Source organism: Ascaphus truei, chromosome 6, assembly GCF_040206685.1.
Source record: "Ascaphus truei isolate aAscTru1 chromosome 6, aAscTru1.hap1, whole genome shotgun sequence".
Taxonomy (NCBI): domain Eukaryota; kingdom Metazoa; phylum Chordata; class Amphibia; order Anura; family Ascaphidae; genus Ascaphus; species Ascaphus truei.
In genome coordinates this window covers 47,781,388-47,795,679 of record NC_134488.1, presented here as the reverse complement: position 1 = coordinate 47,795,679, position 14,292 = coordinate 47,781,388, and the positions used below count along the sequence as shown (strand labels likewise).

Sequence of the window (14,292 nt, the reverse complement as noted above, 5' to 3'; positions counted from 1 at the left end):
GCCGTGACGTGGCTGCATACTGGTCGTGCCGTGACGTGGCTGCATACTGGTCGTGCCGTGACGTGACTGCATACTGGTTGTGACGTGGCTGCATACTGGTCGTGCAGTGACGTGGCTGCATACTGGTCATGCCGTGACGTGGCTGCATACTGGTCATGCCGTGACGTTGCTGCATACTGGTCATGCCGCGACGTGGCTGCATACTGGTCGTGCCGTGACGTGGCTGCGTACTAATCGTGCCGTGACGTGGCTGCGTACTGGTTGTGACGTGACGTGGCTGCATACTGGTCGTGCCGTGGCTGCATACTGGTCGTGCCGTGACGTGGCTGCATACTGGTCATGCCGTTACATGGCTGCATACTGGTCATGCCGTGACGTGGCTGCATACTGGTCGTGCCATGACGTGGCTGCATACTGGTCATGCCATTACATGGCTGCATACTGGTCATGCCGTGACGTGGCTGCATACTGGTCGTGCAGTGACGTGGCTGCATACTGGTCATGCTGTGACGTGGCTGCATACTGGTCATGCCGTGACGTGGCTGCATACTGGTCATGCCGTGACGTGGCTGCATACTGGTCATGCCATGACGTGGCTGCTTACTGGTCATGCCGTGACGTGGCTGCATACTGGTCGTGCCGTGACGTGGCTGCATACTTGTCGTGCCGTGACGTGGCTGCATACTGGTCGTGCCGTGACGTGGCTGCATACTGGTCGTGCCGTGGCTGCATACTGGTCGTGCCGTGACGTGGCTGCATACTGGTCATGCCGTTACGTGGCTGCATACTGGTCATGCCGTGACGTGGCTGCATACTGGTCATGCCGTGACGTGGCTGCATACTGGTCGTGCCGTGACGTGGCTGCATACTGGTCATGCCGTGACGTGGCTGCATACTGGTCATGCCGTGACGTGGCTGCATACTGGTCATGCCGTGATGTGGCTGCATACTGGTCGTGCCGTGACGTGGCTGCATACTGGTCGTGCCGTGACGTGGCTGCATACTGTCATGCCGTGACGTGGCTGCAGGCTTATAACGCTTTGGCCAAAGGGTTTAAACTAAATGACCCTGACTCACGAGAATACGAACATTGAAGTATTTAACTATGTATTTTGTCACATTGGATGTAGCATTGGGTATTTCTGCCTTTTGTTGCACAAATTTTGAACCCAAACGTTATAGTAATCTTAGTGTTTCAGATCAGATAACAGCAGTTTAACACATTAACGCGCTACAAAAGAAAAACTCCTATTTCTCGTGCAATGAACACGCACCTCCCGCAGTGCACCTGTATTTGGTGACATAATACAGTGACATCCCTTTAGCTAACATCAGTTGATCGTTTACCTTGTGCTTCTTACACAGTGTTATTCTCATAGGGATTGAGTGAGAAATATATACAATATGATGGAAAACAAAGGGGGTCCTTTCCCCCCCCCCCTGAACACAGCGTGCGTGCGTGTGCGTGCGTGCGTGTGTGTGTATACGTGTATACACACACACACTTTGTCTCTCTCCCGACAGCCTGTATTTTAATGAGGTCTCAGACGGGGGGCTGCGTGCGCTGCAGTCTCAGGCGGGGGTCCGCGTGCTGGTTTCCCTGACGGAGGGAGCGGACGCCTCCCGTCACTGGGCGCTGATTCTGCGGGAGCTTCGGGCTAATGCAGGCGGCTGGGACCATGATCGGATCCGGTCGCACCTCACACTGCTTCTCCGGGACCTGCAGAGCAGCCGCGCGCTCACCTCCAACCTGTGGCGTAAAGCACGGATCCTGCGCGTGGAGAGCAAGGTGAAGAGCATGCTGAACCAGATCCAGCAGGGGCAGCTCTGAGTGTGTCAGTGTGTGACACGCTCACTACCCTGTATGGCTGAGCCTTAGCATGGGACACACACAGACACACTTGCTCACACTGGCACATATGCTGACATGCAGTATTTCACAACTTTTGCTCGCTGACTCGCACGCAAACACTCACATTCACACACCTTTCTACATGAGCGTTTGCACACTCAATCCCGTGCAGAACCACTCACTTACACATTCACGTGCTCGTACACCCACACAACACAGGCAAGGCACACTTGGATGGAGCAGGCTCACATTCACACACACTGACGCTCATTTACACGCACATGTACAGTCACTGCACACACACACACACACACACACACACACTCTGCCTTAAGTTACATATTAAGGCTCACAGCTGTCTGTATTTGCACTTTATGGCGTATGAGGTCATAGTTTGTGTAAATATAATTGAGATGTGTGCCAGCTTTGCCTTAGGTAATAAAAGTCTTGTTACCACGCTGTTACCAAAGCTCCCTCTGTTACCGCACTGTTACCAGCCATATTATTTATTCTTACTACTCCCTGTACTCTTTGATAAACTCCTCCTATCCTTCTGAAAACCCTGTGTCATGGCTATTATCACTGAAAACTCCTGTAGAAACACACGCATAAGAATATTGCATACATTCAACAAGATTACAGGCATACCCCGCATTAACGTACGCAATGGGACCGGAGCATGTATGTAAAGCGAAAATGTACTTAAAGTGAAGCACTACCTTTTCCCACTTATTGATGCATGTACTGTACGGCAATCGTTATATACGTGCATAACTGATGTAAATAACGCATTTGTAACAGGCTCTATAGTCTCCCCGCTTGCGCACAGCTTTGGTACAGGTAGGGAGCCGGTATTGCTGTTCAGGACGTGATGACAGGCGCATGCGTGAGCTGCCATTTGCCTATTGGGCGATATGTACTTACTCGCGAGTGTACTTAAAGTGAGTGTACTTAAAGCGGGGTATGCCTGTAGTTTGTTTTTCACAATCCATTGCTGTCCCCAAACAAACTACTGCACAGAAAATAATAATAATGCCATTGTTCTGTATACTGAGACCCCTCAGTTCCAGATCTTTCGTCGTCGGGCTTCATTCCTAGTTAAAAATGTCTTTGGAGGGAGTTCATCCGAACATTGTTCTGAATCGGGTATTGACCCATGTCCTTCCTGTATCATGGATGCTTCACATCCAAATACTGGTACAGTCCATCCTCCAATATTAAGTCATCTGTAACATAAAGACTGAACAGAATCATTAGTTTTTTTTAACCTTTAACCTTTACAACTATCTTGCACTGATAAATGTACACTAACATTGAAGCACTTGCTTTGGGGTTGCCATTAACCACGTTGTATTTGCAGAACAGTTTGACCCATTTTCTTAAGAATAATATAAGATCCTTCCCAACCTGCAACCTGCATGCCTGGGCCAGGTTTCCTGAACGTTTTTACTATAACTTTCATTCCTGGAAGAAACGTATACATTGGATGTATTTTGGCATCCCCTTTTTCTGTGGGGGCCATGTTTTCTGCTGCAAAATCTAAACGTTTAGCTAACTGATTTTGCAGTACAGACAACCATTGAGATTCTGATAGAAAAACTAGAGGCATACGCCTTCCAGTCATTAACTCATGAGAAGTTAACTGTGTTCTCACATTGGGTGTCACTCGAATAGACATAAAAAACTCCTGGTAAATAATTAACATTGGGTTAATCATATTCTGCTAGCATCTTTTTACATTTTGATTTCAATGTCCTATTCATCCTTTTAACTATCCCAGCTGACTGGATGATACAGTATATGACATGAAACCACTACTGGATTCCCAGCAGGGAACATAAATGTTAATGATAATATTGCAGAATTTCTTTAACATTTCAGAAAGGACTTTCTTTCCTGAATATTTGTATAATTACCAATTATACTGATATATCCCCCCCACCCCCTCCCCAACAAACATGGTATATTCTATAACCATGTTTGTTGTGGTAAGATACAATTTTTTCCTGCAACTGTGTTTGGAGCGGCTGTAACGCCAAATCTCTTTGGGATCCCTGAAGAAGTAGCACCTTAGCACCTTTCATAGCACCTTAGCTACGAAACGCGTAGGATTATTGCTTTTATTGGTACCTTTTATGTCCATTACTCTTATTCCTTAACAGTTTTGTTGGATAGTTTATTAAGCTACATCTTTTTATGCCGTGCATCTATGCTATACCGCTCGGGTGTCTCCCGTTGGAGGTACGCCCCTTGTGTGACGTCACACGTATGCGCGTAGCGGAACGTCACTGTCAGCTGACGGACTCTCAGGCATAGACGCCTAAACACGCAACTGTATCCTATAGCATTGATACTCTGTTGAGTGATCTTAGAAACTTTGTCCCGATGCACACATAGTGTGTCCTTTTGGAGTAAGAACTTCTTCACCACTACCACGGAGGCGGCAACGGAGTTCCTGCAACACGTAACCTGGAGACGACCTGGACACCGGTGACTAACTACAGCCACGGAGTCAGACGACATCTGGAGAGTGTTGAGGTCCACTTACCTGAGGAATCTCCTTCTATCGCCTACCCTCATGCCAGCTGTGCGGTAACTCGCGTATTGATACACGAAATACTTATGTTCTATTGTTTTGATGTACGCAGAATACTTACCCTTTTTTAACACTAAATATGTTTTGACATACTTCACCATTTGCGTTTTGCGCTTGTTCTTTGTCTTTTGTCTCTAGTTCTTGGGAGTGCTGAGCCACTCTGTCACTATAGCACCATACGCAACACACCAACGGTTATGTATGGTTTTAATTATTATTTTTTGTCACTTCCACAGTAGGGTTGTGCCTGAAACCATTGTATAAATAAATTACAATAAGGAGGGTTTACACCAATTAGTGGTATCACTTTTAGATATTGATCTTTTAACACAATTGGGCTGTTTTTTTGGGTTGCGCACTTATTATTTCTTCACTCTCCCACACAGCACTTGCAGGCTCTCTCACACAGCACATGCAGGCTCTCTCACACAGCACTTGCAGGCTCTCTCACACAGCACATGCAGGCTCTCTCACACTGCACTTGCAGGCTCTCTCACACAGCACATGCAGGCTCTCTCACACAGCACATGCAGGCTCTCTCACACAGCACATGCAGGCTCTCTCACACTGCACTTGCAGGCTCTCTCACACAGCACATGCAGGCTCTCTCACACAGCACTTGCAGGCTCTCTCACACAGCACATGCAGGCTCTCTCACACAGCACTTGCAGGCTCTCTCACACAGCACATGCAGGCTCTCTCACACAGCACTTGCAGGCTCTCTCACACAGCACATGCAGGCTCTCTCACACAGCACATGCATGCTCTCTCACACAGCACTTGCAGGCTCTCTCACACAGCACATGCAGGCTCTCTCACACAGCACATGCAGGCTCTCTCACACAGCACATGCAGGCTCTCTCACACAGCACATGCAGGCTCTCTCACATAGCTGCTATTGCTGTCAGAAGCTGGCGGTCCCAAATAGTAACTTTGTTACTTGCAACAAAGTAATATTTCTTCCACCACTTGTATAGCTTCTGCTAAGGTAATTTGTATCTGTTTTTTTTTAGTTTGGAGTTAAAATCACTGTCCTCCAACTTCTCTTCCCATTCTCCATTCACCCACCTCTCCCCCCCCACTTCTTCTTCTCTCTTACCCCCCTCAACACCTCCCCCCTACCCACACCCTCTCACACCCCCCCCACCCTCACCCCCCCCCCCCACCTCTCCGCCCCCCTCACCTCTCTCTCCCCCCCTCCCCTCTCTCTCCCCCCCTCACCTCTCTCTCCCCCCTCACCTCTCTCTCTCCCCTACCCTCACCTCTCTCTCCCCCTACCCTCACCTCTCTCCCCCTACCCTCACCTCTCTCCCCCCCTCACCTCTCTCCCCCCCTCACCACTCTCTCCCCTCCACCTCTCTCTCCCCCTCACCTCTCTCTCTCCCCCCTCCTCACCTCTGTCTCACCCTCACCTCTCTCTCTCACCCCCTCACCACTCTCCTCACCCCCCTCACCACTCCTCTCCCCCCTCACCACTCTCACTCCCCCCTCACCACACTCACTCCCCCCACACCACTCTCACTCCCCCCACCCCACACTCTCTCCCCCCTCACCACTCCTCCCCCCTCACCTCTCTCACTCCCCCTCACCACACTCACACCCCCTCACCCACTCACTCCCCCCTCACCCCCTCACCTATTTCTCCCCCTCACCTCACACTCTCCCCCTCACCCCCTCACCTATCTCTCCTCCTCACCTCTCTCCCCCTCACCTCTCTCTCCCCCCCCTCACCTCTCTCTCCCCCTCACCTCTCTCCCCCCCCTCACCTCTCACCCCCCCTCACCTCTCTCCCCCCTCACCTCTCTCCTCCCCTCACCTCTCTCCCCCCCTCACCTCTCTCCCCCCCCTCACCCCTCTCTCTCCCCTCACCTCTCTCCCCCCCACACCTCTCTCTCCCCCTCACCCCCCTCACCTTTCTCTCCCTCACCCCCTCACCTCTCTCTCCCTCACCTCTCCTCCCCCTCGCCCCCTCACCTCTCTCTCTCCCCCCTCACCTCTCTCTCACCTCCCCTCACCTCTCTCCCTCACCCCCCTCACCTCTCTCTCTCCCCCTCACCTCTCTCTCTCCCCCCTACCTCTCTCTCACCCATTCACCTCCCCTCACTTCTCTCTCTCCCTCACCCCCCCCTCATCTCTCTCTCTCCCCCCTCACCTCTCTCTCTCCCCCTCACCTCTCTCTCTCCCCCCTCACCTCTCCCCCCCTCACCTCTCCCCCCCCCTCACCTCTCCCCCCCCCTCACCTCTCTCCCCCCCTCACCTCTCCCCCCCCTCACCTCTCTCCCCCCTCACCTCTCTCCCCCCCCTCACCTCTCCTCCCCCCCTCACCTCTCCCCCCTCACCTCTCCCCCCTCACCTCTCCCCCCCTCACCTCTCTCTCCCCCTCACCTCTCTCTCTCCCTCACCCCTCACCTCTCTCCCCCCTCATCCCCCTCCCCTCTCTCCCCCCTCACCTCTCTCTCTCCCCCCTCACCTCTCTCCCCCCTCACCTCTTTCCCCCCCCTCACCTCTCTCCCCCCTCACCTCTCCCCCCCTCACCTCTCCCCCTCACCTCTCTCTCCCCCCTCCCTCTCTCTCCCCCTCATCCCCCTCACCTCTCTCCCCCCCTCACCCTCTCTCTCTCCCCCCTCACCTCTCTCCCCCCTCACCTCTCTCCCCCCTCACCTCTCTCCTCTCCCCCCTCTCTCCCCCCTCACCTCTCTCCCCCTCACCCCCTCACCTCTCTCCCCCTCACCCCCCTCACCTCTCTCCCCTCACCCCTCACCTCTCTCCCCCTCACTCCCCTCACCTCTCTCTCCCCCTCACCCCCCTCCCCTCTCTCTCCCCCTCGCCCCCTCCCCTCTCTCTCTCTCTCCCCCCTCACCCCCCTCTCTCTCCCCCTCATCTCTCTCTCCCCTCACCTCTCTCCCCCTCACCTCTCTATCCCCCTCACCTCTCTCCCCCCCTCACCTCTCCCCCCCTCACCTCTCTCCCCCCTCACCTCTCTCTCTCCCCCCTCACCTCCTCTCCCCCTCACCTCTCTCTCTCCCCCTCACCTCTCTCTCTCCCCCCTCTCTCCCCCCTCACATCTCTCCCTCTCACCCCCCTCACCTCTCTCCCCCTCACCCCCCTCACCTCTCTCCCCCTCACCCCCTCACCTCTCTCCCCCTCACCCACCCTCGCCTCTCTCCCCCTCACTCCCCCTCACCTCTCTCTCCCCCTCACCCCCCTCCCCTCTCTCTCCCCCTCACCCCCCTCCCCTCTCTCTCTCTCTCCCCTCACCCCCCTCTCTCTCCCCCCTCACCTCTCTCTCTCCCCCCCCTCACCTCTCTCTCTCCCCCCTCTCTCCCCCCTCACATCTCTCCCCCTCACCCCCCTCACCTCTCCTCCCCCTCACCCCCCTCACCTCTCTCCCCCTCACCCCCTCACCTCTCTCCCCCTCACCCACCCTCGCCTCTCTCCCCCTCACTCCCCCTCACCTCTCTCTCCCCCTCACCCCCCTCCCCTCTCTCTCCCCCCTCACCCCCCTCCCCTCTCTCTCTCTCTCCCCCTCACCCCCCTCTCTCTCTCCCTCACCCCCCTCTCTCTCTCCCCCTCATCTCTCTCTCCCCCTCATCTCTCTCTCCCCCTCATCTCTCTCTCCCCCTCACCTCTCTCTCCCCCTCACCTCTCTCTCCCCCTCACCTCTCTCCCCCCCTCACCTCTCTCCCCCCCTCACCTCTCTCCCCCCTCACCTCTCTCCCCCCCTCACCTCTCTCCCCCCCTCACCTCTCTCTCCCCCTCACCTCTCTCTCCCCCTCACCTCTCTCTCCCCCTCACCCCTCATTTGCCAATAATGCCCTGTTCTGAGGGGGTTATTAGTTAATTATCTACCAAACCTAGGGTACCAAAACTCCATACTAATATCTGGTAAAATTATACTTAAATCTTAAAATAATAAACCATACCTCTAATAGGTATTTCATACACTGTGTTGTCCTGTAGAACAGGGGAGCGCAAACTTTGTGAGCTGCGCCCCCCTGCCAGCTCCACCTCGTTCTTGCGCCCCCCTTCGCTTGTGTGCGGTGTTACGTGACCCCGTTTCCATAGAGACGGCCATGTGACGTCACCCTGCATGACAAAATGACGGCGCAATGCGTCACAGCGTCTGAATCAAGGTAAGTTTTATTGTTGCAGAGGCCTCACGCGATATTCTGGCATTTACTTTAAATGCCTCGGGGAAGAGCGCAGAGCCTCTGCAAGCGCCCGAGCCCCCCTAAAAAAATCCAGCCCCCCCCCACTTTGCGCACCGCTGCCGTAGAACACAGACAATATCTTTGCACAATTGCCAAATTGCAAACATTTACATTAGTGGACTTAAAAATATGATACTCCCTCTATACACTACAAACTCCTCCATCCTGGCCCACACCCAACATCACCATACACCCTGGACTACTCAAAAGCCTTTCACTATCTATGGAATGTTGGTGGAGAACTGTAAAAACCAGCACACCAACCACTGCTCACTCTAATGGCAAACACCACAAATCTACAACTTGCAAACAACTACCCAAATTTCTACTCATACTATTACTCTCTTTAGCAGGCGATATTGAACCTAACCCAGGTTCTCCCATTTCAGCTCTGTCCCTTGCCCCTGAGAATTCCACCTTTAAATTCCAAAAAGGGCTATCTGTCGCCCATATAAATATTCGGAGCCTGCTGCCCAAACTGGACGAACTAAGGGCATGGTGCCTTATGCATAAACCCAAAGCCATCGTTCTTACAGAAACATGGCTAACCCATAAAACCCCTGATGCAAATATCGCCATTCGGGGATACTCCATTTTTAGGAGAGATAGGTCAAAGAGAGGGGGAGGGGTGTTATTTTATATTGCAGACACGTTACAATTTACACTGTTACATTGCCCACCAAGCCCACGCTCTTTTGAAATTCTAGTTGGCAAAATCTGCCTCCCCTTTTCTAAGCCCACCTTGCTCGCTGGCATCTACCACCCACCTAAAGCCCCTCTACAATCCCTGGCTGATATCACCCAGTTTCTTGGCTCCATTTCCTCTCTGAACGAGAAGAGTGAGCTGCTAGTTTTTGGGGATTTCAACTTCAACTGGCTTGACCCTAAAAACCATAAAATCCAGATACAACTCAAGTCACTTAACCTATCACAACTCATTTCCCAACCCACACGGACAAACCTGAAATCGCATAACCATTCCTTGCTAGACTGGATTCTCTCCTCAAACCCCAGCAGAATCCAATCCTCTGGCATCCTTCCGGACATTTTCAGTGACCATGCAATAGTGTACTGTGTAAGGAAAATTAAAACGCACCATTCAAGCCCTAAAGTTCTCCTCACTAGAACATTTAAAAACTTTAACCCACAACAGTTTCTGGCTGACCTTACCAACTGCCCATGGCACAGAATCGATTTAATTCCCGACCCTGATTCTGCGCTCGACTATTTCCAATCCGAGTTCTTAAAACTCTGCGAAACCCATGCTCCACTACGCAAAATAAGGGTAAGGGGGGCCCATCTTCCATGGGTTACAACTGACCTTATTGCACTCTACCAGCTCAGGGATACCTTGTGGAAAAGCTACAAAGTAACTGGCACTACCAAGGATCTCAATCACTACAGATGCCTGCGGAACATGTGCACAAGGCAAACAAGGCATGCAAAAGCACAATATTACTCTGACAATCTCCACCAAAATACATCAAACCCAGCTAACTTCTGGAAGGTTATCAACAATATATTCCAGCCTCCTAACCATCAACAACCAAGTAATATCACTAAGGGGGATATTACTCTGACAAACCCCACTGACATTGCAAATGCATTCAATGATTACTTTGTGGGGTGTGCCACTAACTTATTAGCGAAACACAGCCCAAACCACAAACCTGAATCTCATCCTGGGAGTACCCATATAGCCCCACCCCTCCCAACACTGCTCAAAATGTTCAATTTGGCCCAGTATCTGAAGAGGAGATTACACAAGCACTCCTCAAACTAAAACTAAGCAGCCAATGTGAACCCGACTTACTACAATCTAAGTTCCTAAGACTTGGTGCCCCAGCCGTTGACAAACCAATTGCTTCCATAGTCAACTCTATCCTGTCTACAGGCCATATCCCCAAGACCTGGAAAACTGCCAGAGTTGTCCCAATCTTCAAAAGTGGGGACAAAAACATTGTCTCAAACTACAGGCCAATCTCCCTTCTCCCAATCCTATCCAAAGTCATGGGAAAATGTGTCCACTCCCAATTAAGCGATTACTATACCAAGACAAATTTCCCTAGCCAATTCCAATCTGGCTTTCTTCCCAAACACTCCACGGTAACTACCCTGCTAAAAGTTTGCAATGAAATCTAGTGTGGAATGGAACGGGGACAACTCACTGGTGCAGTATTCCTAGATTTGGCAAAGGCTTTTGACACAGTTGATCATGCTATCCTGCTTAACAAACTCAAGAGCTCTGGAATAGGGAAGCATGCTTTAAACTGTTTTCAGTCCTACCTATCAGGAAGATCCCAACATGTGTCCATCTCAGGCTCTAACTCCAACACCCTGGATATCACCTGTGGTGTCCCGCAAGGCTCTGTTCTGGGGCCCCTACTCTTCTCAGTGTTCATTAATGATCTTCCCACAGCTTGTAAGGAAGCCTCAATACACATGTATGCAGATGACACAATCCTGTATGCACACAGCCATAGCCTCTCTAACCTTCAACACATACTTCAGTCTGACTTTTTGAGACTCGAAAACTGGATTTCCCAAAACAAACTGTTTTTAAACACTGACAAGACTATAACAATGGTTTTTGGGACCAAGACTGAATTCTTAAAGCTTCCAGCGACTGAGCTCCATATTAGAACCAACACTAACACCACCCTAACCCCTGTCACTAGTTTTAAATACCTGGGCTTATGGTTTGACTCCCACTTAACATTCGGGATGCACATTGATACCCTGACAACCAAGACCTACGCCAAACTAGGTGTACTTTACAGGAACAAATCCTCCCTAAGTCTCCTGGTCAGAAAGCGTATCGCACAGCAGATGCTAGTGCCAATTATTGACTATGGAGACATAGTATATGGCACGTCACCTCAAACCCACCTTAGCAAACTTGACACCCTCTACAATTCAATTTGTCGTTTTGTTCTCCAATGCAACTACAACACACATCACTGCGAAATGCTCAAAGAACTAGATTGGTCATCACGCGAGTCTAGGTGCAAAGTTCACCTTTCCTGTCTTGCCTTTAAAATCTTTATGGGCAAGCTACCCAGCTACCTGAACAAGCTCCTCACCCCTACCACTTGCAGCACTTATCACCTGAGATCAGACTCCAAAAGACTGTTCATGGTCCCAAGGCTCAACAAAGTATCCGGCCGCTCCTCCTTCTCTTACCGTGCACCCCAAAACTGGAACAACCTAACAGAGACTCTCACATCCACCACCAGTTTAAGTTCTTTCAAATCTAAGGCTGTCTCACATTTTAATCTGGTCTGTAACTGTTTCATTCGCCCATAACATATATTTTCTTTAACTGTGCACGCAATGTCTTGTATATAATGTATACCCTGTTCATTTATGTAACTGTATTTGTAACCATGTATTATTTGTCTTAACTCTGTGCCCAGGACATACTTGAAAACGAGAGGTAACTCTCAATGTATTACATCCTGGTAAAATATTTTATAAATAAATAAATAAACTGCATAAATTCTTCTGTGTAACTCTCAGTGAAGCAGCGTTCAGTGTAAAATAAAAGTGGGGGCTAGTGCTGCAGTGAGTTGCAGACAGCCTCAAGAGGGAGAGCACTGAATGGATTTTTTGTTCAGCCTCAATCCTACCCATGATTTTCCTTGCAATTCCTTTATATTTCTGCTAATCTCTTCTCCTGCTTTTCCTTCCACAAAGCATACTCTTTATATTGTTTTCCTGATACAATTCTAGGAATTTTGCAATACTGATTTTTCAACCCTAACACTGCACATTGCTTACAATTTACGTCAATTTCACATGTCCTATCCTGTCATGTAACTATTATCACTTCTTCCTCATGTATCCCGACCATCTTGTTCCCAAGCTCAGACTTTCTTTTATCTTTAAACATTTCAAACGTCCTCCCTTCTACTTCTTCAATTCCATCTGGGACAAACATATAATTATCCCAGATATTCAAAGGATTACCCCCCCTTGAGATGTTGGTATCCAATGAATATGTGGAGGCTTTCCTCTTATGCCAGTCCATTTTTAAATGATAATCAATATATGGACTTAAAAAAACCTTTAAATTTAATTATCATGACTACCTTCTTTCAATATGTAAGTAACGGATAACATACCGTTACAGGGGGTCAGAAGTAGAGGTGCGCATTCCTCTATATAACCCCTTTTTTCCCCCCTGTATCCTTGCTCGGAGACACCCGCCTAATTCTGGGCCCGTTGTGAAGTAACCAGGAGACCTGGGTGCTGATCCTGTCTCTGTTTTTTGCTCTTAGTACTTCTTGCAATCATGGACGTCCTTCCTTTATGCTCACGGTTAACCGAATTTTCCCTCCTGAACGGGAACCAATATCCTTGAAGTCTTTCAATTCCGGATCTGCATAGACAAAGTTGACAGCCTGGGATAAGGTTTAGAGACCCCCCTCTCCTTTTGGATGACACGATAACTCACCTTTACCCCTTTAGCTGTTAGTCCGTGGCTGCACTCTCCACCATTATGTTAGAAAAGTCTTCACAATGTAATACTCAGGAATCAGATTAGCAGTTCAAATCGGCGGTCTTTTATTATTTCTTCAATCGGCTTAAGCGTTTTTAGCAAGGACACAACATAGAAAATACTAGCAAGTATCTAAGAAGGCAGTGGCAGTATGCCTGCGACAGCCACTTCTTATACCCTTCCATTAATGAGACATACATCACTGTCTCAGCTAACCCACTTTTGCCAACTAGATCACGTACTTGTTTACATACTTGTTTTTCTGTTATTGTCACAAGTACCTTATGTTGAGGACATTGGGCATTTGCAGAAATAAGTCTTATCATTAAAATGTGCATACTGTACAACAACAAGTCTTATCACAAAAATGTGTGTCATACTGCTTGATTTCAAGTTGTCCCCGATACCAGCAACATTGTATACTATTAGATTCAAACTGGCCAAAAGATTTCTTATGAGAAAAACTATTTAAAACAGCACTATTGAGTGCTGAATATATATATATATATATTAATTGTTATCCTAGACAATATATAGGTATATGTTAATATACTGTACATCACAGGCAGCATGGGGGGTATAGCTGTCACTCACTGCGGGAGCTTCCAAAGTCATGTCCCACAATGCCTTGCTTCTGTGGATGCAAAGCATTGTGGGGAGCAACTGTGGAAGCTCCCGCTGTAAGTCACAGCGATTCCCCCCATGCAGAGGTGCAGTTTGGGGTCTTACTAAGTGCGCTGTCCCCACACGGGCTCAGGACCCCCACTATACCGCCTGGGACCCGCCAGAACATTTATCTTTGCTCTGCGAGTTACAGATATACACTGTTCTGCATGTTATATATACACCGCCCTATGTGTTATATATATATATATATATATATATATATATGGCCCTCTGTGTTTTATATATATATATATATATATATATATATATATACACAGCCCTATTGTATGTATGTATATATATATATATATATATATATATATGTATATAATATATATATATATATTCATCCACAAACACTATATATACTGCTCAGTGTGTTATATATAGTTCCCTATGTGTTATACATATATACACTGTGCGTTATATATATACTGCTCTGCATGTTATATATAGTGCTCTGTGT

The 14,292-nt window shown here is 49.1% G+C and overlaps 1 protein-coding gene and 1 long non-coding RNA gene across 2 annotated transcripts in view; one reads left to right on the top strand and one right to left on the bottom strand.

Moving 5' to 3' along the window:
- Positions 1-4,660, top strand: part of NLRX1 (NLR family member X1) — a 44,445-nt gene extending 39,785 nt beyond the window's left edge. The window contains 1 exon segment of the mRNA XM_075604155.1: positions 1,525-4,660. Coding sequence (XP_075460270.1) covers positions 1,525-1,831 — 307 coding nt within the window. The 3' untranslated portion in view covers positions 1,832-4,660.
- LOC142496988 (uncharacterized) lies at positions 1,077-13,660 on the bottom strand. Its single transcript, XR_012802151.1, has 3 exons — positions 13,116-13,660; positions 12,784-13,040; positions 1,077-3,078 (listed from the first exon to the last, which is right to left on the bottom strand). It is a non-coding gene; the product is annotated as an uncharacterized LOC142496988 (long non-coding RNA).
- Positions 13,661-14,292: the final 632 nt, after the last annotated feature.